The sequence below is a fragment of the Dipodomys spectabilis genome, unplaced genomic scaffold (genome assembly GCF_019054845.1).
Source record: "Dipodomys spectabilis isolate Male_0828 unplaced genomic scaffold, ASM1905484v1 ptg000288l, whole genome shotgun sequence".
Taxonomy (NCBI): domain Eukaryota; kingdom Metazoa; phylum Chordata; class Mammalia; order Rodentia; family Heteromyidae; genus Dipodomys; species Dipodomys spectabilis.
This window is the reverse complement of record NW_024870965.1, coordinates 3,458,223-3,481,845: the sequence shown is the minus strand read 5'-3', so window position 1 is coordinate 3,481,845 and position 23,623 is coordinate 3,458,223. Positions and strand designations below refer to the sequence as shown.

At 41.7% G+C, this 23,623-nt stretch overlaps 1 protein-coding gene across 1 annotated transcript in view; it reads right to left on the bottom strand.

Moving 5' to 3' along the window:
* The window catches only part of Kcnt2 (potassium sodium-activated channel subfamily T member 2), a 263,490-nt gene that overhangs the window by 50,124 nt on the left and 189,743 nt on the right, over nucleotides 1-23,623 (bottom strand). The window contains exons 17-20 of the mRNA XM_042701224.1: nucleotides 10,065-10,214; nucleotides 8,543-8,772; nucleotides 4,063-4,276; nucleotides 1,643-1,748 (exon numbers count right to left, since the gene is read on the bottom strand). Coding sequence (XP_042557158.1) covers nucleotides 1,643-1,748; nucleotides 4,063-4,276; nucleotides 8,543-8,772; nucleotides 10,065-10,214 — 700 coding nt within the window. The remainder of the gene's footprint in view (nucleotides 1-1,642; nucleotides 1,749-4,062; nucleotides 4,277-8,542; nucleotides 8,773-10,064; nucleotides 10,215-23,623) is intronic.

The following is a 23,623-nucleotide window of genomic DNA, read 5'->3' as shown; positions in this document are numbered from 1 at the left end:
TCTTTCAAGAATAATCACAGAGTAAAGGGGTATTAGTTGGGAAAGTATGATTGGAAACATTTCCCAACAAGAAAGTCTTATTACAGCAAATCTAATGGCCAATATGAACATACATTCAGAAAAAAATAAAGCCCAAGAAAGAGTGAAAGGCCAAAGAAACGGCTAAGAACAAATCAACTCGCCTCGACTGGACAGGCATCTGGAGGACGGTTCATGTGCATGCAATCTGAAGTCACAAAAATAATTATGGTCACTGAGAAAGTGGAAAGCAGTAAGGGAAGGAGAAAGATGGGCAGATGCCACACCAATCCCATCTTGAAAATCTGTGTGAAGATGAAGCATTCGCTTCACTAAGAAGGAAAACCCAAAGGGATCATGGAGAAATGGGAGTTTAACCCAACAAATTGCCTGGAACAGGGTTGACTGTCTCAGCAGGACCCCAATTCACACAATGCCCAGCCCACAATCCCAAAGTGGCCACTGGTTTACCTAGCCAACCACTTCCTACCAGCCTTTGCTCCCTAAATAGCCCCAAACACCAGGCTTCTCCAACCAATCAGCAACACTGAGAAAGGGGATGTATTAGCATTGTAAAGACAGCTAACAGTCCTCTGACTTTGAGCCTCTACTGCAGTCCCGGCAATTCTCACTGGTACACAGCCTTCCAGTGGGATCAGGTTCCTGGCTTGGAGATGAAAAATTTCCACTCATTGCTCTCCTGATACCACACACACACACACACACACACACACACACACACATTACAAAGAAGTGAACAGTGCAGATGTAAGTCTAGATTTTGAGGTTCCTAAAATGTGGATTAATTTAGGAATCTTTCTGAGGAAAAGAACCACAAGTAGTTTATGTAACTGCATTTATACTATTTAATTTTTTTAAAATAGTGGTATAAAAAAAGCACAGAAAGACTCTGCAGGTGAGTAACCTTAAAAATGAGCATATCTTAAAGTGACCCAAAGTTGTACACAGTTGGGCACAAATGTCAAATATGTCAAAAATTAAAATAAAGACTACAAGATAATAAAGCTTTGAGAGATAGAGAGAGAGAGAAAGAGAGAGAGGGCGGGAGGGAGGGAGGGAAGGAGAGAGGGAGAAAATTACCTCTCTTAATGGTTCGATGAAAATATTTAGAAGCAATGTCAAAGATCTACCAAGCAATTTCACAGAAATAAAGATTGGAAATGTTCAGTGCCCACTTCATCTTCCTCTACAACATCAGTAATAGCTGAAATTTATAATGCTTTTTTACGTGAATAGACAACTAACGTTTAATAAAGTGAATTGCACCTAGTCAGTTATTAGTTTTCTTAATTTATCAAGGACTTTAACTTAAAGCATGTAGCTCAGGCATTTAGCACCTACTAGTGAACATAGCCATACAAAAATGTTCTTTGAAATTCATGTTGTTAAAATTAAAGAAAAGGTTTGAGTGCAGATGGTTGGCCAAGTTGCATATCTTATGAATCAGGCAATAGGATCTTAGTGCCCATCCCATAATTTGTAATAAAGAAGTCCCTGTCTGGAGCTAGTGATATAGTTGAGGCTCTAGGAGGTGTATAATATGTAATTGAAATCTCTACAATTATACTCTTGGAGGGAAAAACCAGGGAGAGTGGATGCTTACCTTATCTAGTCTTAAGCAGCAAAATGGCACTTTTTCATGAAGGAGGTGACAAAAGGTAGGTGAACTTCCTATGTATGGGGAGTAAGGGGGGTAACCTTTAGCATACCTGCAAAACAGCACAACATATTGCTCCTGGGTAACTCCTGCAAATTTGGAACATTAGGTCATCATCATGTTCTCCTGTTTTGATAGGTTAGTATTGATCACTCTTCAGGTATTACATTGTGCTTTGAAAAGCAGTTTAGGACGCAAGTAGACAAATCAAATCTGGCCCACTGTAAGATGTTGATTGTTGACAGTAGTTTTTTTTAAGTGATTGAGAGAAATAAAAAGCTATTAAAATATAGGTCAAACATTAAATAAGAGCTGGAGACTTGGCTCAGTAATAGAGTACCAGCCTAGTAAGCATAGGGCCCTGAGTTCAAATCTCAGTACCACCAAAAACAGCTACAAGAATTGTATTTCCTATCATGTGGAAATTCTATGGCGCTCAAAGTTCCACTTTATTGAAAACTAGCCATGATCATTCCTTTATAAATTATTACTGCATCAACAGAGATCATGAATCAATAGATATTTAAGAGTTCTTTCTAGAAAACATTTCTAAGCCAGTTTCCATTTTAGAACATGTAGAGATACATTTTAATAAATATTGATACTTTGGTGAGACATATTTAAAGCAAAACACGTCATTATGAGTCATTCCATCAATATTCATTAGCTAAAAATACTTAGTTGACCGTGGGGGTGGGGGGAGAGACAATTGCCTTAAATACTTTAAACATAGGTTTCTTTCTGGAATCAAACTTGAAATAATATCAAAGACATTCATGACTTGTAAAAAAAATTCCCACTTGCACATTTTGGCTGAAAGCAGAACTTTTAAAAGTGGGCAACATCAGTGACAATTAAGAAGTAAAACAGAGGCTCTTGATTTTAATCAATTTACCTACAAAACCATGAATCACAGACTCCAGTGATCTATTTTCCAGACTCAGAGACTGAGAGCCCAGAGAGAGAGAGAATTCTGTTACATCAAGATCACTTGCAGTTTTCTTGAATAAAACCTTTCCACTGCTCCAATGTTTGGAAGCACTCATTTTTAAAAATGTCTATCCTAATTTGAAACACCATTTCCTGCAAAGATATTGACCATCAAAACTCCCTTTCCCCTGACCTTCGTGTTCACAGGGACCATTAGTTTTATTTTTGTTTGTGCTTTCTAGATGCTTCTATGGTTCTAAATGTGAGGAATTAGAAAGGATTGGGGCGGGGGGGAAGAATAGGATTTTACTAAATTCCCATCGCATTTTGGTTTATTTAAAATAGATCCAACATTCATTAAATTTATATGAACGATATTGGGAGGGAGATAGAGATGGCATTGCTTACATCACTAGAACCAATGCGCCACTCACAGCCATTAAAATCACTCACTCTGCAGAAGCATTCATCTGCCACTTGTGTACAAAAAGTAGGGACAGGGCTGGGAAGGTGGCTCAGTGGTAGAGCGCTTGCCTTGCATGCATGAGGCCCTTGGTTTAATTCCTCAGCACCACATAGGCAAAAAGAAAAAAAAGCCGGAAGTGGCACTGTAGCTCAAGTGGTAGAATGCTAGCCTTGAGCTGAAGAGCTGAGGGACAGCACCCAGGCCCAGAGTTCAGGCCCCACGACCGGACCCAAAAAGTAGGGGCAAGAAGAGTTGGCTTGACCAGGTCCTCCAGCTTCCACGGGCTCATTTTTGGGGCAGGGGTTTTTGTCATGGCAACATACCAGGTGGAACATGACTGCACAACACGCTAAGCTGTAACCACTACTCGACAGAGGTAGGCACCTCCTGTATAGATGCTTAGAAAAGGGAGAGAGCCCTTTCTCTATTCATGAATTTGAAACATGGCGGCTTCGTGCTGAATGAAAAGGTTAACTACTGAATGAGAGAAGTAAAGACAGCTCACTGGATGCTGTCCACAACGGCCATCAAGTGATTGAGGGTCCATCAGTATGGATGCAAAATAAAACCATCCAATGGTACAAGGTACGACATAATAAAATGCAGGCGTGAAGTTGCAGCTTGTGTTACAGGAAAACAAATCTGGATCTTTTACTCATTTAAGCACAAAGAGAATTTTGAGAAAACTAATATGTGTGTGTATGTACACATACATATGTATAATACACAAACGTGTGTGTGTGTGTTTGTGTGAGTGTGTGTGTGAGAAAACAGGGCTTAGAACACTCAGTAGTTGAGACAGTGAGTCATAGAAGGCTGCTTTGCTCCAACTATGCAGGAATGATTCTAGAATATTGGGAAGTAGGAACATTTACCCCCTCACTGAATTGGTCATGAACCAAAAGGCCATACTGACCGCACAGATCACACAAAAGCAAGCAAGCTTACAGCTGAGCTTATGTCAACATACTCCAAGTTTGACGACATGTCTTCATCCGGGGTAGCTTCATCTTCTGACTGATCGCTCAGGAGATCGCAGGTTTGGATGGATGACGTGTCTGCCACCTCCAACACAGGAGCGATGCTGGGTCTCCTCAGCTCCTTACTTCCTTCGGCAGGGAGGGACAGGGTGGGCCCGCTTGCTGATCTACAGCTCGTGTCTTGCAAATCTATTGCCACGGTACCTGATGCCAAGAAACGGGAGAAGCCATCAAGGAAGGCACTGACCACCTCCACAGCCAGCTAATGGTTAATCTGTGACACCTTAGTTCCTCTTTGTGGAAAAGAAAAGAGCTTTAAAAGTTGCTTAGACAGAGTGTATGTAATTTGTCTCCTGTCATTGCTTCCAAAATGCACACCTCTCTGGGACCCTCTACCACTCAACTGGGAGAACTCTGACCAAAGTACACAATCAGCGTTGCGTGGCTCAGCTCAGCCACCAGCCCTGAGTCCTGACAGGAGAGGAAATCAACGTTCATTCACGTGAGCATCAAGCAGCTGTCTTGATGGGGTTGGTTCTTTGGTGTTCTAGTGTGCTCTGTCCCTCCTCCCCCCTCCTCCTTCCTGATTTCCCCACCATCTCCTCCCCCTCCTCCTTCCTGATTTCCCCACCATCTCCTCCCCCTCCTCCTTCCTGATTTCCCCACCATCTCCTTCCTCCTCCTCCTTCCTGATTTCCCCACCATCTCCTCCCCCTCCTCCTTCCTGATTTCCCCACCATCTCCTTCCTCCTCCTTCCTGATTTCCCCACCATCTCCTCCCCCTCCTCCTTCCTGATTTCCTCACCATCTCCTCCCCCTCCTCCTTCCTGATTTCCCCACCATCTCCTCCCCCTCCTCCTTCCTGATTTCCTCACCATCTCCTCCCCCTCCTCCTTCCTGATTTCCCCACCATCTCCTTCCTCCTCCTCCTTCCTGATTTCCTCACCATCTCCTTCCTCCTCCTCCTTCCTGATTTCCCCACCATCTCCTCCCCCTCCTCCTTCCTGATTTCCTCACCATCTCCTTCCTCCTCCTCCTTCCTGATTTCCTCACCATCTCCTCCCCCTCCTCCTTCCTGATTTCCCCACCATCTCCTCCCCCTCCTCCTTCCTGATTTCCTTACCATCTCCTTCCTCCTCCTCCTTCCTGATTTCCTCACCATCTCCTTCCTCCTCCTCCTTCCTGATTTCCTCACCATCTCCTCCCCCTCCTCCTTCCTGATTTCCTTACCATCTCCTCCCTCATCTTCCCTTCCTGTTTTCTTCTCAGCTCCATGGTACTTAACACAGATTTTCTGTAGAGATGTGATCTTGGCTTCTTTCTCTGTCCGTATTCATTTCTTTGGTCTTTTCTACTCTCATAACTTTGAAAGTAGTGTGTGTGTGTGTGTGTGTGTGTGTGTGTGTGTGTTCAGGAATCCAGAAGAGACTTCTCTTTTTAGTGGTCTAAAGGGTTTGAATTCAGAGCCTCATGCTGACTGGGCTGATACTCTACCACTTGAGCCACACACCTCCAGCTTTTTCCTGATTATTTTGGAGATAAACTCTAGCTAATGATTCTATTTGGGCTAGCCTCAAACAGATCCTCTGGCTTTCAGCCTCCAAAGTAGCTAGGATTTCAAGGTAGAGCCTCATGCCTGGTTTCAGCGTTTTCTCTGTCCAGCCTGCGCTGCCCTCCTGAGGTCCGTACTTTTTTATGCTCCAAAATAAATCTAAATCTTGATCCCCTGCCTTATGCAGACCTGCCTGTCTATGGCCTTCTCCAGACCACTTCATTGCCATCCTCCTTTCCTGATGCCTAAGGAAAAATCGGGGGCTTCTTCAGACTCCTGGTTTTCTTATGGTTCCGTTTCCAGTGTGTTAATGGAATCTGATGAATCCTCCTGCTTTTGAGACATACCCAGAATTTTCTCCATCTTACCACTTCCTCTTAAAAATGCTTTGAAATGGAAAGACTTGGAAAAAAAATCTATTAAGTGAAATAAGCCAGATCGAGAGAGACAAAGGATGCGTGGTTTCCCTCATTTGTGTTAGCTAGAATGAGCCTGTAAATCTGTAAGAAAACACGCTGGGTGAAATGGAAATGGTTACTAATGTATGAACTGAAATGCGGTAGGCTCTAGGGAGAGCTCAAATGGTCTAATTCCTTTGAAAGACTACATAAAGCCCAGCACAATAAATACCAGAAAGCAGGCACTTGCAAGACAGGGGGGGATGTGGAGCCAAGAGGGAGGGGGAGATGGATGTAGAGGACATGTGGACTGGCGGGGGGAGGGCGGGGGGAAGGGGAGCAGTCAGGAATGCATTGCATCTACTGCAAAATAAAGAAAAATACAGGAAGGGCTGGGTCGGGGAGATGTTTGAGAACGTAAAAAAGGGGAACGTTGAGCAAGATGCATCGTGCTGACCAATGGCTTTGTTAAATGCCAACTCCTTCGTACAACTACTTGAAGATAATTGTACAACATGCTCTGACCCCGCCTGAAGATTCCTACTCTCAGCAGCAGCAAGAGTGACCCCACGAAAGCCTGGGTCTGCAGGGCTGACATGGAGGGATCATTCTGCTCCATTCCTGTGCTGACTTACCAATACCCATCACGACCCAGTCACCTGTCCAAAACCAGGGAAGAGAGTGGGAGAGAGAGGGAGAGGGGCCGAGAGAGGAGGGAGGAGGACAGGAAGGCTGTCTGCATGGGATGAGGTGGATGGAAGTATGTTCTGTACATGTCACAAATATCAAAATGAAACCCTTCGTACAATTAATTGATGCGAATCAAACTGCTTCTCCAAATCCAGTTCTTCTTCATTCAGAATCACTCTTACTAGCAATTTTCTTTCCTTCCTTTCTATTACTTATCACCTTCCAATATTCTAATAACCTGTTAATATGCTAAATTGTTAACTTGTTACTATGCTAAGTAATTAACAGTTCTACAAGTAATGCTGCATGTCTTTCTTCTCTTCGGTAGAAAGTAAGGCCAGGGAACTAGGAAGGTCTTTGTTCAGTACCTTTTTTTGTTTAAAGCATAAGTACTTGTGAAAGCCCATGGTTCACATCATGTTTTTCCAAAGAGTTCTTGAATACAGGGAGAAAATGTGTTGTCACAGAATAAAAACATCACCCTTTGTCAATTATAAGCAGATATTTAAAAAATCTATACAGGGCCACATCCTGGATGGAGTGCTACTTAGACAGAATCAGTAAGGATTAGATACAGCTCCTTAGGCCAGGTTAGAGAAATATTATGTGTGAATAAGATCCAGTTATTTTTAAAGGAAGTGAAGAGTGAAAGGAACTCAGTATGATTGGGGAAATGGCAGGGCTGGAAATGTTTTTTTGTTGTTTAATGGATAAAATGTGCAAGCAATAGAAATTTGTAATTTATCTTCTAAACTAAGACATTCCAGAAGGACGGAACAATGGGTAATCTCAACAATGACACCCTAACTATGTTTAAAAATGGAAATGTTCTGGGAAAACTGTAATTGCTTTGTGCAAATAAGGGGATTTAGGGATCCTATTTTTAAGCATTTATAACAATGGAATTTAGGGGTTATTTTCCCCACTGGGTAATAGGAGGTGGTTAAAATGATCTTTCCAGGAGGATGACATCATCAAAAAATGATGTCAAAAGGATGGTTTAGTTTGGTTTCAGATGGAGAATGAATGCAGAGCGACCAGACTAGAGGCATGAGAAGAAGTTTAGGTTAAAGAGTTAGACAAACAAGTCAAGAGTGTAGCGTGCAGCTGAGCGACCCTCGGGAAGACGTGTGTGTCTGCGAAGGGAGGAGCTGCCTGAAGTGTTCCAATAAACCACTCTTGCCCAAGTAGTCAAGCGAAGGACTGGAGACAGAAGGAAGAACCGACCGTCTTACTCCAGACAAGAGCAGTGTGAACGTTCATGCCTTGAACTGAAGACAACTCTTTGGAGGAAAGATGGGAAAATGTCCGAGGCATCTTCAAAACTCGACCATGTTTGCCTTGCCCATCCCAGAGAAGCCAAGAGCAGAATGAGGGTGAGAGTGTAGATAGAGAGTTGGAGGAAAATCACATAACCAGTGGGGTCTGCTCATCATTTGACTGAAAACTCATGAGAGAAATACAAAGGCTGGCAAGGTAAATATAATCGCAAATGAAAAATGACAGTGGCTATTTCTGTGACATCTTCCTTTGCAACCAAATGCATAGAAATGCATATATATGAGTATATATATTTATGTATATCTATATATATGTGTGTGTGAGCACAATATATTCTATAATGTAATATACAAATGCATAATATATACTCGTGTATAATATATTTTATGCACATATATGTATGCACATATACATCTATCTATGTGTAGCATACACATATGTGTCACTTGTAATATGCACATATGTGTTTTCAACTTGTCTTTCCACTGTTAATGAAATGGAGTCCCTCTTCCCCTTGGCCTGGGCCAGCTTCGGGGCTGGGGTACTGACCCATGCTGGCGATGATACTGTGAACCGGGAGTCTGGAGGCACCCGGGTAAAACGACCGTGGGATGTTGCTTTTTCTCTGCTGGTCCTGGTTTTTAAAGGCCGAATTCTCTTCTTTGGTAATGTTAATGTAGAAGCATATGTCCGTGGCATTCATGATGTATCGAGGACCCGGATTTAGTAAAATGTTTTTGTTGTCTTCCCTCCTCACCCCAATTAAGCAGACACCAAACCTGAATTAGGAAAAGAGAGAAGAGATGGGGGAAAATAAGAAAGAAATCATGAGACAGAGAGAGAGGTAGAGAGAGAGAGAAAGACAGAGACAGAGAGAGACAGACAGACAGAGACAGAGAGAGGGAGAGAGAGAGGCAGAGAGAGAGGGAGGGAGAGAGAGAGAGGGAGAGACAGAGAGAGATGACAGAATATTTAAGAATTTTACTTTAGCAGTGGTCTTGGGTTTTTCTCTTTTCTTTTCAAGTAACCTTCACGAAGCAGGACAAGGTGAAAACCCTTTATAGAATTAAGAAGCCTGAAAACCTTAAGATTCTCATTTTTATAAGATATGGAAAAAAGTCCTTATAAATCAATACAACTGATTCTGACTAATATAAATTTACATATATAAATGAAAAAGGATAAAGTATAGAAAACAACAGACTTTATGTTACATAGTAAAGTTAAAATATTGGTTGTGATTTTTATGAAAACTTTACTTCTGTGAAAAGCATAGACACTATTCTTCAGTTTCTTCAAAATTTTACAAGCTACTTATCTAATAAAAATGTATAATAACATTTGGAAGTAATATAGTACTTAAACACTTTTATATACTTTTCTGGACTATATCCCAAATACAATTTACTCTGAGTATATTTATTTTAGTTAGTATGTGTAACTAATAATGGTTTAGAGTAAATCAAGTCTAAAACTATTTTAAGTACTAAAATATGAGAAATGGAGCACAGTATATATTGCACAAAGGGAATATACTCTATTACAAATCCACAAATAGTTTATTTTAGTGCATTTTAATATATACGATATATAGTTTTCATGATAGGCAGTTTTATTTCTTAAAGTAAATAGTTTTTCTCTAATGGGAAGGAAAAAAAATCCCTGTTTGAACTGAAATGTAGTATCAATTATTTCTACCTCATTTCTCTGGCCAAGGCCAAAGTTATTTTCCTACTATTTTTAAATTGTTATTACTCCTTTAGAAAATCTTAAATCCATCATTTAAATTTTCTTTCAGTAAAAGAAACTCATTTTTGTGTATTGTGACTTCTAGGTGGATGACAAGCCAAAAAAAATAATGAGAGTTTCAAAGTTACAACAGTAAACCTTTCCTCTTGATGGTCATTCTCTCCTGACAAGCCTAACGTTTAGTGGCTGGAATTCAAACATCACAATAACTCTGTCGTCTGCTTCAAATCCATCAGCATTAATCTGGGTTTTGCAAAACCCAGTCTACATGGTGTGACCGAAGGACCAATATTCAAATACCACTCTGCGAGGAGAAACGTACTTTTTGTGTGCATGGAAGGAGGCGTAGGTGAAGCTCTTCCCTTCGTACTCCGCAAAGAAGGTGCTTTCTTCCAAAACGATGTGGTAGACCTCGTTCCCGGAGCACCGGCCGTACATCTTCTGCCACTGCTCTGGTGACTGCTGGCCTTCCCTGAAACACGGGCACACACGCATACACGCACACACACGCAGGAGAGCGCAGTGAGTGTGGTCACAGGCAGGTGTGTCCCCCCCTCCCTCTGCCTCCCCAACCAACAAGCAGCCAAGTCTGGGGCCCTGAACACACTGGACACACTCAGATGAACGGTGTGCTTGCGTAGGCTTGAGAAATACACACGCCTTATAAATGTGATTGATAGATTGATTGGAGATCCAGCTCAGCCCTAAGAATTTCCTCTGATCGCAGGACAATGAGATCTAGCATGTTCTTCCTAGTCTCTGACACCACACACACACACACACATACACACACACACACACACACACACACACACACACACACACACACTTGCTTGCTGCTTCTGTGAGGTGACTAGCATTTGCTGGGTCCTGGGGGTGTTTGATGTTACTTTCAATGACACCCTTTTTCTGTTCAACAATTTGGTTTCATAGAAAACATGTTCCATTTCCCTCATGCCGTGGCTTTCTTCTGTTTGGGTAGCAGCCAAGAAAAGACACTGCTTCATGAAAAGCCACTTGGGTTGTAGAAAGGTCTCTACAATGCATTCGGTATTTGTGAGTCCCACCCCTCTGAGTTTAGATACTGGGTAGGGGGCCTCGGTGGGGGATTTGGCCACTCATGACTAGTGGGTTGTATTGTATTCTGTGGGAATAAAACCAGAAGTCAGAAGTACGCTACTTGGAAGGTGGCCATGAGAACTCAGACCTGAGATTTCTAGACCTGAGATTTCTTTTGTTTATAAACAATCACTGTCTATGACGATTTGTGACAGCAGCCTTATCATCCAAAAATGTCTCTAAAAGAGATTCCAGCAATACTTTTCCAAAAGAAGATAAGCCCATCACAAAAAGTATAGCTTCTTTTTCTTTTACTTTTTTTGGTTCTAGAACTTTCTGGTTTGGCCTGCTTAATCCTGTGGCTTTAGAAATATAAGGAAAACTCAATTCATATGAAACTTATAATGAACATATGCATTGTGCTCCTTCTCTGTTATTGACAATAAACTAATATTGATTGGACAAAACTTAGGAATTTTATTAGGATAAGACATGTGCACTGAGCAGCAATTTGTAAACAGATAAAAATAAAGCCATTTCATTACCATTTCAATAGATAATAGACATGCGCAGAACAGGACATCATATTGGAAATCTAAAAAGACACTTTCATTTCCAAGTGTTATCTAAAGGATTATTACTGACACACACAACTCCAAAGTGTTAGTTACAATACACTTTAAGCATATTGTACTTTATTATTATTATTATTATTGCAGTTATGTTATTATTATTAAATTTTATTCCTTCACAAGTACAATTAATGAGCCAAAATGCTGAGTGATGAAACCTGACCACCCGCTCTAAATCTCAACTCTCTTCTCAGCAGACCCTTCATCTTTTCTGTAAATAACAGTGAACATTTGATTATGTAAGATAGAGATCATTTCAGAGACATCAGGATCATAAAAGGCACTTAGTAAGGGTTAAATGTTATTGTTGGTTCGGTTATTTCTTCTTCATACCTGAATTTTGGACCCTGCTCAATCTGTCTAGTTAGCCTGTTAGTTCAGTGCTCACAAACTCTTTCTTCATTCTTCCCTCAAGCTAATCTATTTTGGGAAATAGGAAAAAATAAAATAAAACAAGGCACTTTGGCCTGTTGATTGCATGTGGCTACTTCTAATCATTGCTTCCTAAGAGTGATTTCTCTTGGTGGACAAACGTTCCCTTTGGCAAACACAAAGTTATCTTGTTGTGAACCCTGGAACCATTTAGCTAGATGACACTCAGGGAAGATCAAAAGCCAGGTGAGTGTCTGAAAATGTCCAAACGATGGTGCTGTCATTTTATCGGGATTTTTTTTTGAGTGTGTGAGTGTGATCCAAAAGTCAACATGGGGTCATATAAGTGTCATTCAAGGGTTTCAGCATCTAATGGAGGGAACAATCTAATTCCAGAAGCGGAGTTGGGAACTGGAGGTGGTACCTTGGAAGAGGAGAGCAATAGAGCAGGGTCAGAAAAGGACCGTTCAGATGAATCCGATTCCATCTGTTACTTTTTGTCTTGCTGGTACATACTGGTGTTCTTCACCCCAGGAAGTGTCCTTTCTTGAGGATTTCTATTCTTTGTGATTTATTTAATAGGCAAGAGAGAATCTTCACATTCTGCTAAGGGTAAGTATGCAAGGTTTCCCCCCTTTTTAGATGTTTTGATTGAAAAAAATGGTTAGAAACTAGCAGTTCTATTAAATACTGTTGACCATGTCCCATTCCTGCTCATGCAACTTGTATTGCATGATTGCAAACTGGCAAGAAAGAACTGCGATCTGAAGGTTATGAGCAGATGCACTTGCTTCTCAAGGAGCTGCTAGTGAAAGGAAATCCAGTAATGAACACTACACAGAGGAAGTAACTTATGTGTGTGGGTATTTTGCGTGTGGGTATTTGTGTTTGTGGATGTTTTAGGGCGTGTGGGGGGAAGAGAATCACAGCAAGGAGAGAACCACATGTTCACAGGTTCGTTTGGGAGAGGAATGGTGATTGAGGAAGATCTCACTGACAGGACAATACTTGAGTATTGAGGCTCTGCTTCCCTGGGAAAAAAACCTCTAGAAAAGGGATCATGTTTCATTTGCAAGGTGACCACTAGATGTCGCATCCCGTCTGACACACAGTAGGGGCTCAGTTAATACCAGCACAGATGAATAGAATCGTGTGTGTGTGTGTGTGTGTGTGTGCATGCGCGTGCACTCAGTTACAAATATGCTTCTTCTCCAGTTATTTGCAATTCCCTTCTCCTTAACCAAAACTCTTCATCAGGTTTAAAAATTTAACTTTCTTGTGATGAGTTTTGCTGTTACAAAAGAGGAGGAGCAAAAAGAAACAATGACTTTTTAAAGTATTCATAGATGTATGATAGTACACTAATTGGACATTATAATTAGGCAAAACAGAAGACAGCAAAACCAAAAAGACATGAGGAGTCAAAAATGACAGCATAGGAAGCTAATCTACTTAACGAAGATTTAAAATGTGTTCATACCAATTAAATGAATATTCAGTGGGAATAATTGTCCAAAAACTTGCCAAGTACTTTGAGCCATGAAGACTATACCTCATCTCATGAAACGATATAGAAGCTTGCTATTTCGTACCTTTTTGCTGCATTGTACGGGCTGATAATTGACAAGGGAAACCTGTTTCCTAGTCAGGTCTATCTAGGTCCACATTGATTTTCAAAGTAATTTTCCATTGTAATTGTAAACAGGTTAACACAAAAAATTGTGAAATGTTTATAGACCTGATATTTGAAAGGATGAGTTATATCTCTACTTTGCCCAAATAAAGAAAATCTCATGGTTCAGAATTCAGGCAGCCAGTATTATAGGGAAGAAAGCCTTGGGAAACGTTTTGGTGGTAAACTGGTATCTGTTATTGTTTTCATCATGAACTCTAAATGAATGTCTTAGTGGGGAGATAAATCCAGAAGACGCAGGACAGTGTAAGAAACAAGAGAAAAAGGGGAGAAAATTCTAACCAAGTCAGTGAATTACAAGCCCCCCGTCGAGACTGCAGCTTTCAGCCACGCCACGGTCAGTCTTCTTTTTTAAAACTGTGTTCACACTCAAATGCCAAGCCACTCCTGGTGAAGTTGTAATCGCACCACCTTGGCCTTGATTTCCCTGGGCAGTGGGAGATCTCTGGAGTAACTGGCCCTGGGCATTCCCTGTGAAGATGACCGAATGTTGGCTGTCTTGTTGAGACATGAAGATCCTCTGTGGTGTTAGAGGCAAGCCTCAGTTCACATTGAAACTCCACAGACTTCAAATGTTGCCCTTCCTCACCTTGTGTGGAATAGTAACAATTGGGCCATGAAGATGTGGGCTGTTCTACTGTTGTGTGTGTGTATGTGTGTGTATGTATGTGTGTGTGTGTGTGTGTGTGTGTGTGTGTTGTTTTCTATCTTCCCTGCCTTATCTTATTCGTTTTTTCTTCAAAAAGACACAAGACTACAGATGCAGGTGTGTAACTGGCATTGAGAAGCAAGGTCCACCTTCTAGTGGACAATTTGCTCCCCAGAAAGCTCACAGGCCTCTCATCCCTGTCTCATTTGGCTGGGGTGGAAGGGAAAACGTGGGCCTTCTCCACTTGGCCCTTTCTCTGATCATCTTTTACAGCAGGGTTGGAAGCTTTGAAAATAAAGTAGGTAGGGCTGGAAGTTGGCTCAGTGGTAGAGCGCTTGCCTTGCATACCTGAAGCCCTGGGTTCGATTCCTCAGCACCACATAAGCAAAAAGAAAAAAGCCGGAAGTGGTGCTGTGGCTCAAGGCACTAGCCTTGAGCTGAAGAGCTGAGGGACAGTGCTCAGGCCCAGAGTTCAGGCCCCACAACTGGACCAAAAAAAAAAGGCATTTGAAAATAAAGTAGGTTACTTTATTCTTTTTGAGCTACAACCAACAAACCCAGGACACTGAGAAAATCCATCTCAACATAGCTGTTGATTTCTTCAAAAAATGTGCTCTACGCTATTGTTTCCAACTTAGAGATATGATTTGCCCAGTTAACTTTTGGATCGTGGATACATCAATTCTGACAAAATATTTTTTAATCTCAACTCAAGATGAATATTTCCCATTAATCCATAATTATACCTTCAAGGCAAATGGATATTTATTATCAGAAAACAAATGAACCAGCATACCAGTCTACTATGCTTCAGTGAAATCAACTGAGTAGAACAGGGACTGCAAGGGACTATAACTTGGGTCTGATTTTTGCAGGCGTGCATTTTCATATAGACCTCAAAATTCGGTGGAAAAATTTTATATGGCTTTGATTTTTTTTCAATATTTCTCTGCATCCAATTGTGCCATAGGGAGCAATAAAGGAATTACTTAACCAGAATTTTCTGCTCCACATACAATATGTTGAAACCTTATTATATTGCATATTCTGTTCCTAGTTAAAAGAGCATAGTGAAGTACCCCAGCCAGTCATGTTGCTTGCAGCTTTTAAAAAAATCAGCAACTTTGTTTTGCTATCAATTCTTTTTTTTTAAATGAAGTCGTATGCTTTTATGAAGTTCATGCTAATAGATATTAGAAAAGTAAATTCTGATGTTTACTTTTCATGGTTTCTTAATGTTTATTATTTTAAGTTGACATAGTAAAGGAAAACTACGGAGCAAGAGTCGTCTATGCATTGCCTTGAAAGTTTTAAAAGGCAATCAATAATAGGAGCCTGTCTCCTTCACTATTGTATTTGTTTGTTTTTAAGTCTATCTGGGATGTAATTACCGGGTTTATTTTTTCTGATACATTTTGTTCTTTCAAATCCTAAATGTCCCTAAACACAAGCTAAACAGTCCATTACTAATTCAATAAAATAGACAAGGATTATCTACGTGGTTTTGAACTTATTCACGTCATCAAGCAAACATTTCACACCAAGGAAACTAAGAGCACGTTGTCACAAAATATCTTTACCACTGGATGCATTTTCAGCAGATAACACTATGGAGATCATTTTACCTTAGGAAAGGGCCATCATTTAGGTCTCTTTTAAAATAGCATTCCCTGTCCCAAGACTCTAAAGCAGTAGTAATTTTTTTATACTGACCAAAAGTAGATTTAACAAGTCTAAAATAAAGAACCAAAAAAGTCAATCCCACTTAATTTAATTTCATACTCTGGTTGTGTCTGTATGGTTCCACTTACTTATTGATAAACGTCACAAGGTGCTTTTCCTTCTGCTCACGTACTCCTGTTATGCTGTTTCACAATGGTATGAAACTGTTCACTTGTTTACAACTTAAACTACATGCATGGCACTGCAATGCTGTCTTTAGTATCCATGACAGGCACTTTGTATTTTAATGACTACTAGCAAAGCCATCATGCTAACGAACTGTAGCCTATATCCTGATGGTGGCTATTTTAGGGAGAAAGAGTAGGCAGAAGTTTCCCAAAAGAGAGTGATCACAACAGTTTGTAACTTCCTCACTTGTGCCAGTGTCTGTTTTCAGAATTGATTGTACAGAAGGAGAATATTATGTACAGCGGGAAGTCAGAACTCTGGTTAGAGGAAGTGCTGACACAGACACATGCACCCCAGCCTACCAGGAAAGACTTCCTCTTCTCTCATCTTAAATCGAACATCTATGATGCTGTGCCAAAAAAAGATCAGGCATGAGTGCTAGGCAGCAAATGCAGCGTAGACGATGACCAACAAGTTTCCACCACTAGATGGAACTGTAAAGCCATCTGCGATTCCTACAAGAGAGCCAGGCTGAAGGTGGAAAGCCCCCTGCCTGCCTTCCAGGGAAAGTACCAATGAAGCCATTTTGAAGGAGAGCTGTTTCCATGAGAAATGGAGGTAGGTCTATTTTGTAGTCTTCAAAGTGAGACTTGCCAGGGTGATTGCTAGAATTCACTGAGCTGAAAGTTCATGTCTCCTTCAATCGCTTTGAGAAGAAGTTAGGCTCCATGTAGAAGATAGATGGTGGCCAGGACTGGCTCCAATGGAGAATGAGGAGTGACTGACTCCACAAGGCCTTAAGAGATGGAGGAACCAATCATGACACACCCTTACAGCACCTGTCCACCCCTCGGCCAATCAGGGGAGGAGACAAGGGGCCTTATATAAGGCAGGCAGGTGGATAAGGGAAGCCAAGGCTGCACAGACCTTGTCTTAGGAAGCCATCTCCCCGTTTCCTTTGCCGTCCCTTTCTCTGTTTCTTCTGCTTCCAAATTACCTCACTCTGGATGCTTACTCTGTCCTGCCCCTTTGATTCTGCCATCCTTGGAGAAAAGGAAATCCTAACCCTAGACACCAGCGACTTGCTTTTCTCAAGGGCCTGTGTCATTCGGACAAGTAATTAACAACCACCAAAGAGATCCTGGAACTCCGGGAGGTTTCATCTGTAAACAGCCGAGGACAGAGGACACCCTCTTGTCCGAAGGAAACTGCCTGAGAGCTGGAACTCCACCGCTGAAGTGGAGACCTCCTCCCTGGGCATGAGCAAGCTCCAGGGAGAACTCCTGTCCCCTCTGCCAGCAGCGACCTCCCTTCTCGCTGAAGCCTCTGGGCCAGGGCTCCGTCCTATGCACCCACATCGATCTCTGCATGTGTCCCCTCGGTCTAGAGCAGCGCAGAACTTTGTAGAAGAGCTGCTCTGCGTACATATTCACACCATGGAGAGAGGAGTTTCAACAGCTCCCATCATTGCCATCCAGATCTTATCTTTGCTACGTCTTTTGTCCTTGTAAGAATACGTACAGCTTTTGACCTTTTCTACTTGTCTGGTGAGATTATCCTAGACATATACTAGTTATTGCAAATAAGGGAAATCATGTTTCTTTGGGCCTGGCTTACGTCACTTAATATAATTTTTTTCCAAGTCTTCCCATTTCCTAACAAATGGGACAATGTCGTTCCTACTTATGGAACTGTAACCTCTCTGTACAGCATCTTTAAAATAAAAATATACATAAAATTAAAAAGCCCACAAATAATAAAGAACACAAAGAATACTTATAGCCGAGAAGATATTTGCTTCCTCTCTGTACCACCTGACTTACTCTCAAAGAACAAAACTCACCTTCCCGTAACAAAAACAGAACATTAGTCATAAACTAAACCCAAGCCGGGTAAACTGAATGACATGTTCCAACTCTGCTTGTATGCAGTGTTAAACCTGTGTCCTGCCCCGAGCTGCCCATTGATGGATCAGACCATCCTCTCATAAATCCATCGCAACTGTGATTCATGTGCTGGCATTTTCAAAAGTATACAAGCGCATGCTACCTTGGGTACTTGACCAACTTCTGGAATGAAGTTAGGAAGGAATGAATGAACGGTGAAAGTATAACACTATTCAACTCTTGAAGACTGATTTTTAGTATATTACCTCACTTATGATTTTCAAGCAAGCATGCAAATTTGCAACGCATCCTTCCATCTCCCAAGTTTAACGTAAGCCTGGCAGTAGGTTCCTGGTTACTGTGATCAGATTTTATTGTTGTTACATTACTAGTCTCTATCATCTCCTTCTGTGAGGTAGGGCAGGAAAGTATCCATTCACAGTGGATTTTCCCTGAGGCTTATCATATAACCATACTACTACTTTCGATTTCTTGTACACAATGTTCTGTAGCCCTCATATCTTCAGAGCAAGTTCAAACACCAGGACACAGGGGAGATAACTAGACTTGTGGAAGTTGGCTGCTGTCCATTGAAAGTTAGATTCAAGCAAAGCATTCAAAAGAAAGAAAACATTTGCAAGAGCTCTGCCCTAATCTTATCTACTAGCTGAATTTGACTTGCTGGTTGTGATGTTGCAACGGAAGTTCTTTTGGTTACTTTTTAAACATGGAACCGTTTAAAATGTATTTTATGAACAATAGACTCAGTCTTCATTTGCCACTTTTATAAGCTGAGATTATTAGCAAGGTACCTCCTTTTACAGTTTCAATTTTACTCCCAAATTTCAATTGCAGTACCATTTGTTTTAATTTTTAAAGTTTTAAAAAATGCCTTTGTCTTCTAGCCATCAGTAAGCCTATGGTTTCAGATTACATTTTTTTTAATTTTTAAAGTTTTAAAAAATGCCTTTGTCTTCTAGCCATCAGTAAGCCTATGGTTTCAGATTCAAAGTAAAGAACCCGGGCTGGGAAGGTGGCTCAGTGGTAGAGCGCTTGCCTTGCATGCCTGAGGCCCTGAGTTCGATTCCTCAGCACCACATAAGCAAAAAAAAAAAAAAAAGCCAGAAGTGGCGCTGTGGCTCAGGTGGTAGAGAAATAGCCTTGAGCTGAAGAGCTGAGGGATAGCGCCCAGGCCCAGAGTTCAGACCCCATTACTGGACCCAAAAAAAATAAAAATAAATCAATATAAAAAAAATCAAAGTAAAGAACCAACCCATGGCAGTCAGAGGATGACTACCGCAGTGGCCTTCCGTGGAAGAGCGCAGTCGCGTGGAGTGCTATGACTCGGTGAAGCTTTACTCCAGAGAGAACGCTCAGACACGTCTTAGTCATCTTCTAATAGACTTTGGTTTTCCTGAAGTTTCTGTCTGCCTTTGTGTTCCATGCGGGGGCAGGGTAGCACATGCTTCTCCTACTCCTTTGTGTGTGTGGATTTTTCTCCAGTCTCCTGTTGAAATTCTGTGCCTGGTTTTTCTAGCTGGAAACCCTTCCTGGGGGCTCCGTGTAGGGTCCTTGTCCCTGTATGGTGCTGACGTGAGGCCTAGTTTCCACCAGTGACATGTAGGAGTTTCTTTGGGGAATGAGCTAAATGAGGAAAGTAGCAGGTCGGGGGAGTTTCCATTGTGTGCCAAGAGACCCTGAAGAGGAAGTGTCGCTCAGGAAGGCTGGCTGTCCACAGCCCCCTTGCCTGTTTTTTGTTTGTTTTGGTCAGTCATGGGGCTTGAACTCTGGGCCTGGGTGCTGTCCCTCAGCTCTTCAGCTGAAGGCGATCACTCTACCACTTGAGCCACAGTGCCACTTCCGGTTTTCTGAGTGGTTAATTTGAGATGAGAGTCTCATGGACTTTCCGTTCTAGGCTGGCTTTGAACCACGACCCTCAGATCTCAGCCTCCTGAGTAGCCAGGATTACAGGCATGAGCCACTGGTGCCTGGCCTTGCCTGGTTTTGTGGTTGGTGTGGTAGCAGGAATTGTTCATCCATGTTTGGCCTACACAGATGTTAATTTTTGTGTTCACCTAATGGCTCTGGAAACTACCCACAGTCCCTTCATGAACATCATAATATTGAAAACTGGCAAAACAGGTAGTTCGAGTTGAAGGTTCAGAACTCTTTCAATACAGAGGATGCTCTTTCCCCCCTGATAGTGGTAAGTTTTCAGAAATTTTTAATGTTTGTCTTTGTAGTTGATTCTTCTTTCAAATGTTATAGCTTTGAATTCCTAAAGAAGAAGTTTCTTACCAGTGAATATTAGACCAAGAAGAAATTTTCCCAATGGGCTCCAAACAATTCCAGAAATAGTGGCAACTTTCTACCTAACTGAATGCATTTCCCCCATTTGAACTTGAATGCTGAAATCCAACAAACAAGGCTCCTATCCAGAATTCTGAAGGTGGGATTCGGATGTTTCAGAGATGTCTTTCTCTGTGAGTATGGTTTGGTGGAATGCAACGTTGAGTGGGCAGGGCAGGGTCAGGCTGCGTAGCCCAACATCTTCTGAATGTTCTTCGCAGAAGGCTGAACCTCCAAATTACCTCCCAGCAGATACTTTATACCGTTCTAATTGTTTCTTTCTGTTAAGAAAACTCATCTCTTCTTTTTTCCCACTAGTACATTTCTGACTAGATGTAACTGTGAGAGTTGGCACTGTGGTCAATGGAAGAGAGGGCAGTCCTTGCTCTGTGTACAGAGATTTAATTTTTTTCTGTGATGATCTGCTTTTCTAGGAATCTTGTTCTCCAGCATGCTTCCCTGCTACATCACTATCTAGGCTCCTTCTGGTCTGAAGGTCTCATCCAGAAGCAGCTCTTTATTTACTTTTCACACCCTGAAAATTCATTAAAATCCTTCACCCTGGCATTTAATTTTCCACAGTGAAATCTTATGAGTCTATTTTGCCGCTACCATTTCGATGCAGTCTCATGAGGGAGAACAAATACACATATATAGCTCATGAAATATCTGGAACCAGGGCCCTCCAAGAATCACTTTAATTCATCTCACTGATAATATTGACTGCCTGCATTATTAAAAAAAAAACTTATAGAGCCAAAAAATATATTGAGTATGTTGTCTACATTTAGTTAAATTACCACCTATGGCGGGGAGGGGAACACTTTAATCACATAAAACAACACCACACCCAACACACACCCTGGCAGAAAAATTATATACCTATTTACAGAAGTCAGTCTAAATTAGGAAGTTTCAAAATAGTCCGGAGAAGCTAGAATTTTTGATATAATAAACTCTTCTGGGAAGCAGAAGGGGCGTCATCAAGGGAGCGCATTATAAGAAGATCTGGGTGGCAGAAGCTCCAAGTGTATTTAGGATGGTGTTATTTGGAGAATGCTCTATATATACAAAAACCAGGGGAGATGTGGATGTAAGAATAAATTAGGCTAGAGCACACAGAGCTTAAAAGAAGCGACATGGAAATATGTAGATCTAATTTGGCTGGGGATGCTGAGCTATTAAAGGTTGAGCATGAAGAGGCTTCTAGTCTGGGCCTGTAGCGATTCCTGCAATGCACTGGCCCAGATGCCTATGCAGCAGACCTTGTAATGGGTGTGCTTTGGAAATTCTTTCTCGGGTCACAAGTCACAGGTCCTTGCAGATAAACTTAAGGAAACACCTTCCTGTCCATCCCTCCAGGGCCCGTTAGCTCAAGGAAAAGCACATGGGAAGACTGGGAGAAAGTTTCCCAAGCGTGCCATGTCCCCTGCTGGTGGGAGCCCTCCGTTCCCAGCTCCAGCCCTGTAGTCATTCCTGGTCTTTGATGTTTGGGAAACAAACGAAGCCAGGGCCACCAGGATGACACAGATGATGCCATCTTTCTGAATGTCCCAGCTTCACCAAGGGGCTTTCTGCAGCCAGAATATCCAGGCAGTGTGTCTCCCATGCAACTAGCAAAATTGAGGGGAGGGCTTGGGTTGGCAGGGAAGGAGGGAAAGGGCAACATCCACCAAGGTCCGCCGTACTTATAAAATAACACCTTGTATGGCAACTCTTTTCTACAACTCCTTAAAGAGAATAAAAATGTAACTTAGTCAGGCACTGGTGGCTCACACTTGTAATCCTAGTTATTCAGGAGGCTGAGATGTGAGGATCATGGTTCAAAGCCTAGGCAGGAAAGTCTCTGAGACTCCTATCTCTAAATACACATACACACACACACACACATAGAAGTGGAGTTGTGAATCAAGTGGTAGAGCAGTAACCTTAAGCAAAAAAGCTCAAGAACACAGCCCAGGCTTCTCTGAGTTCAAACCTCACAACTGATATATATGTATATATAGTCTTGTATGGGAACAGCTGAAGCAGTATGAAAGAATAGTCCCAGAAATAGATTTTAGAAACTTATATGAAAGTCGTCTCCTAACAATTAGTTGATATACAGCAATCAAGCAATCAAGCATCTTAAAATTAATTTGCATATGTCTACGTTCACTCTAAGGAGAAGTCAAAATGCCTCTCCTCTATTTATCTACCCACAGGAGGAGGGGGGGTCTGGCTGGATTTGCCAGATTACAAAAGCTAGTCCCCTGTCACCACTTTTTGAGTGTGACACTTCCGAGGGAGCTAAAGATAGCTCGTGTAGGGCATACTCTCCCACCTTTCCTCTTTTCCTTTCTGGCAGTCAGGATGGTAATTATAATCCCTATTACTTTTCAGAAAATTTTCTCTTCCACCCACATGACAGCTGATTCTGGGGGCTCTCTGAGGAGCTGGGGATTAAAGGGAGAACTCCTCTTTTTTCTGTCTACCTCTCCTCTTGTTTCTCTCCCTAGTGGTTTCTCATGGTCTTTGTTGTGGGTCTTTTTTTTTTTCTTCTGGTGACAAAGCATGACGTTACGTTTTATTTTTGTCTCATCACAGTGTTTAAATTTACAGACTTTGTAGGAATTGGGATATAACGGATATGGAGGATTCATGGCTGATTTTGCTTCTGAAGTCTTTGCCCAAATGTTCAGAGAAACACTGGAGACCTCGTGTGGTCCAGAACCTTGGGGTTGTGTCTCAGTTGCTCTTTCTAGTACTTGGGACATTGTGCCTGCTAGGTAGGTGTTCTAGCTCTTGAGTTGCAATACCTAACACCTTTTGCTTTGTTATTCTTCAGGTAAAGTCTTTCAGCTTTGCCTGGGCCAAGCTGAGACGTGATCTTCCAACTTATTCCAGCAAACCTAGCTAATTGATGGAGCAGGGGTCTTGGTGACATGTTGTTCAGGCTGGTCTAGAACCTCACTGATCTTCATCTCTGCCTTTCTTCCTCAAGTAGATGGGCCAAAGTAGGTGGCCTACTGATCGGAAATCTTCAGTAAGGAAAAGTTATCTCTCCTCTATTTACTTTTTTGCTTTATGAGGTCATACTGTTAGTTTTCATGAGGGGTTAAAAAAAACTAACGTGAGTGTTACGTATAGGTCAAACTCTTCCTTTATAATCATTTGCAACTCTTGCAGGTTGGTTTTGAGGTCATTCGACAAGCCCTCAGTATTTTATTATCTTACTTCCATTCCCAGAACTTTTTTCAGGATCACACTGGTATATTTACTGCATTAGTCGCTGTATCAATACAAGCTGGAGGGAGCACTGGCTCATTTTGGCGGAGAAAAGTATTGAACCATCAAGATCTAACCAAGAGGCGTGTTCATGGCTTAGGAGAGACCATCGCTCCTCAGCTC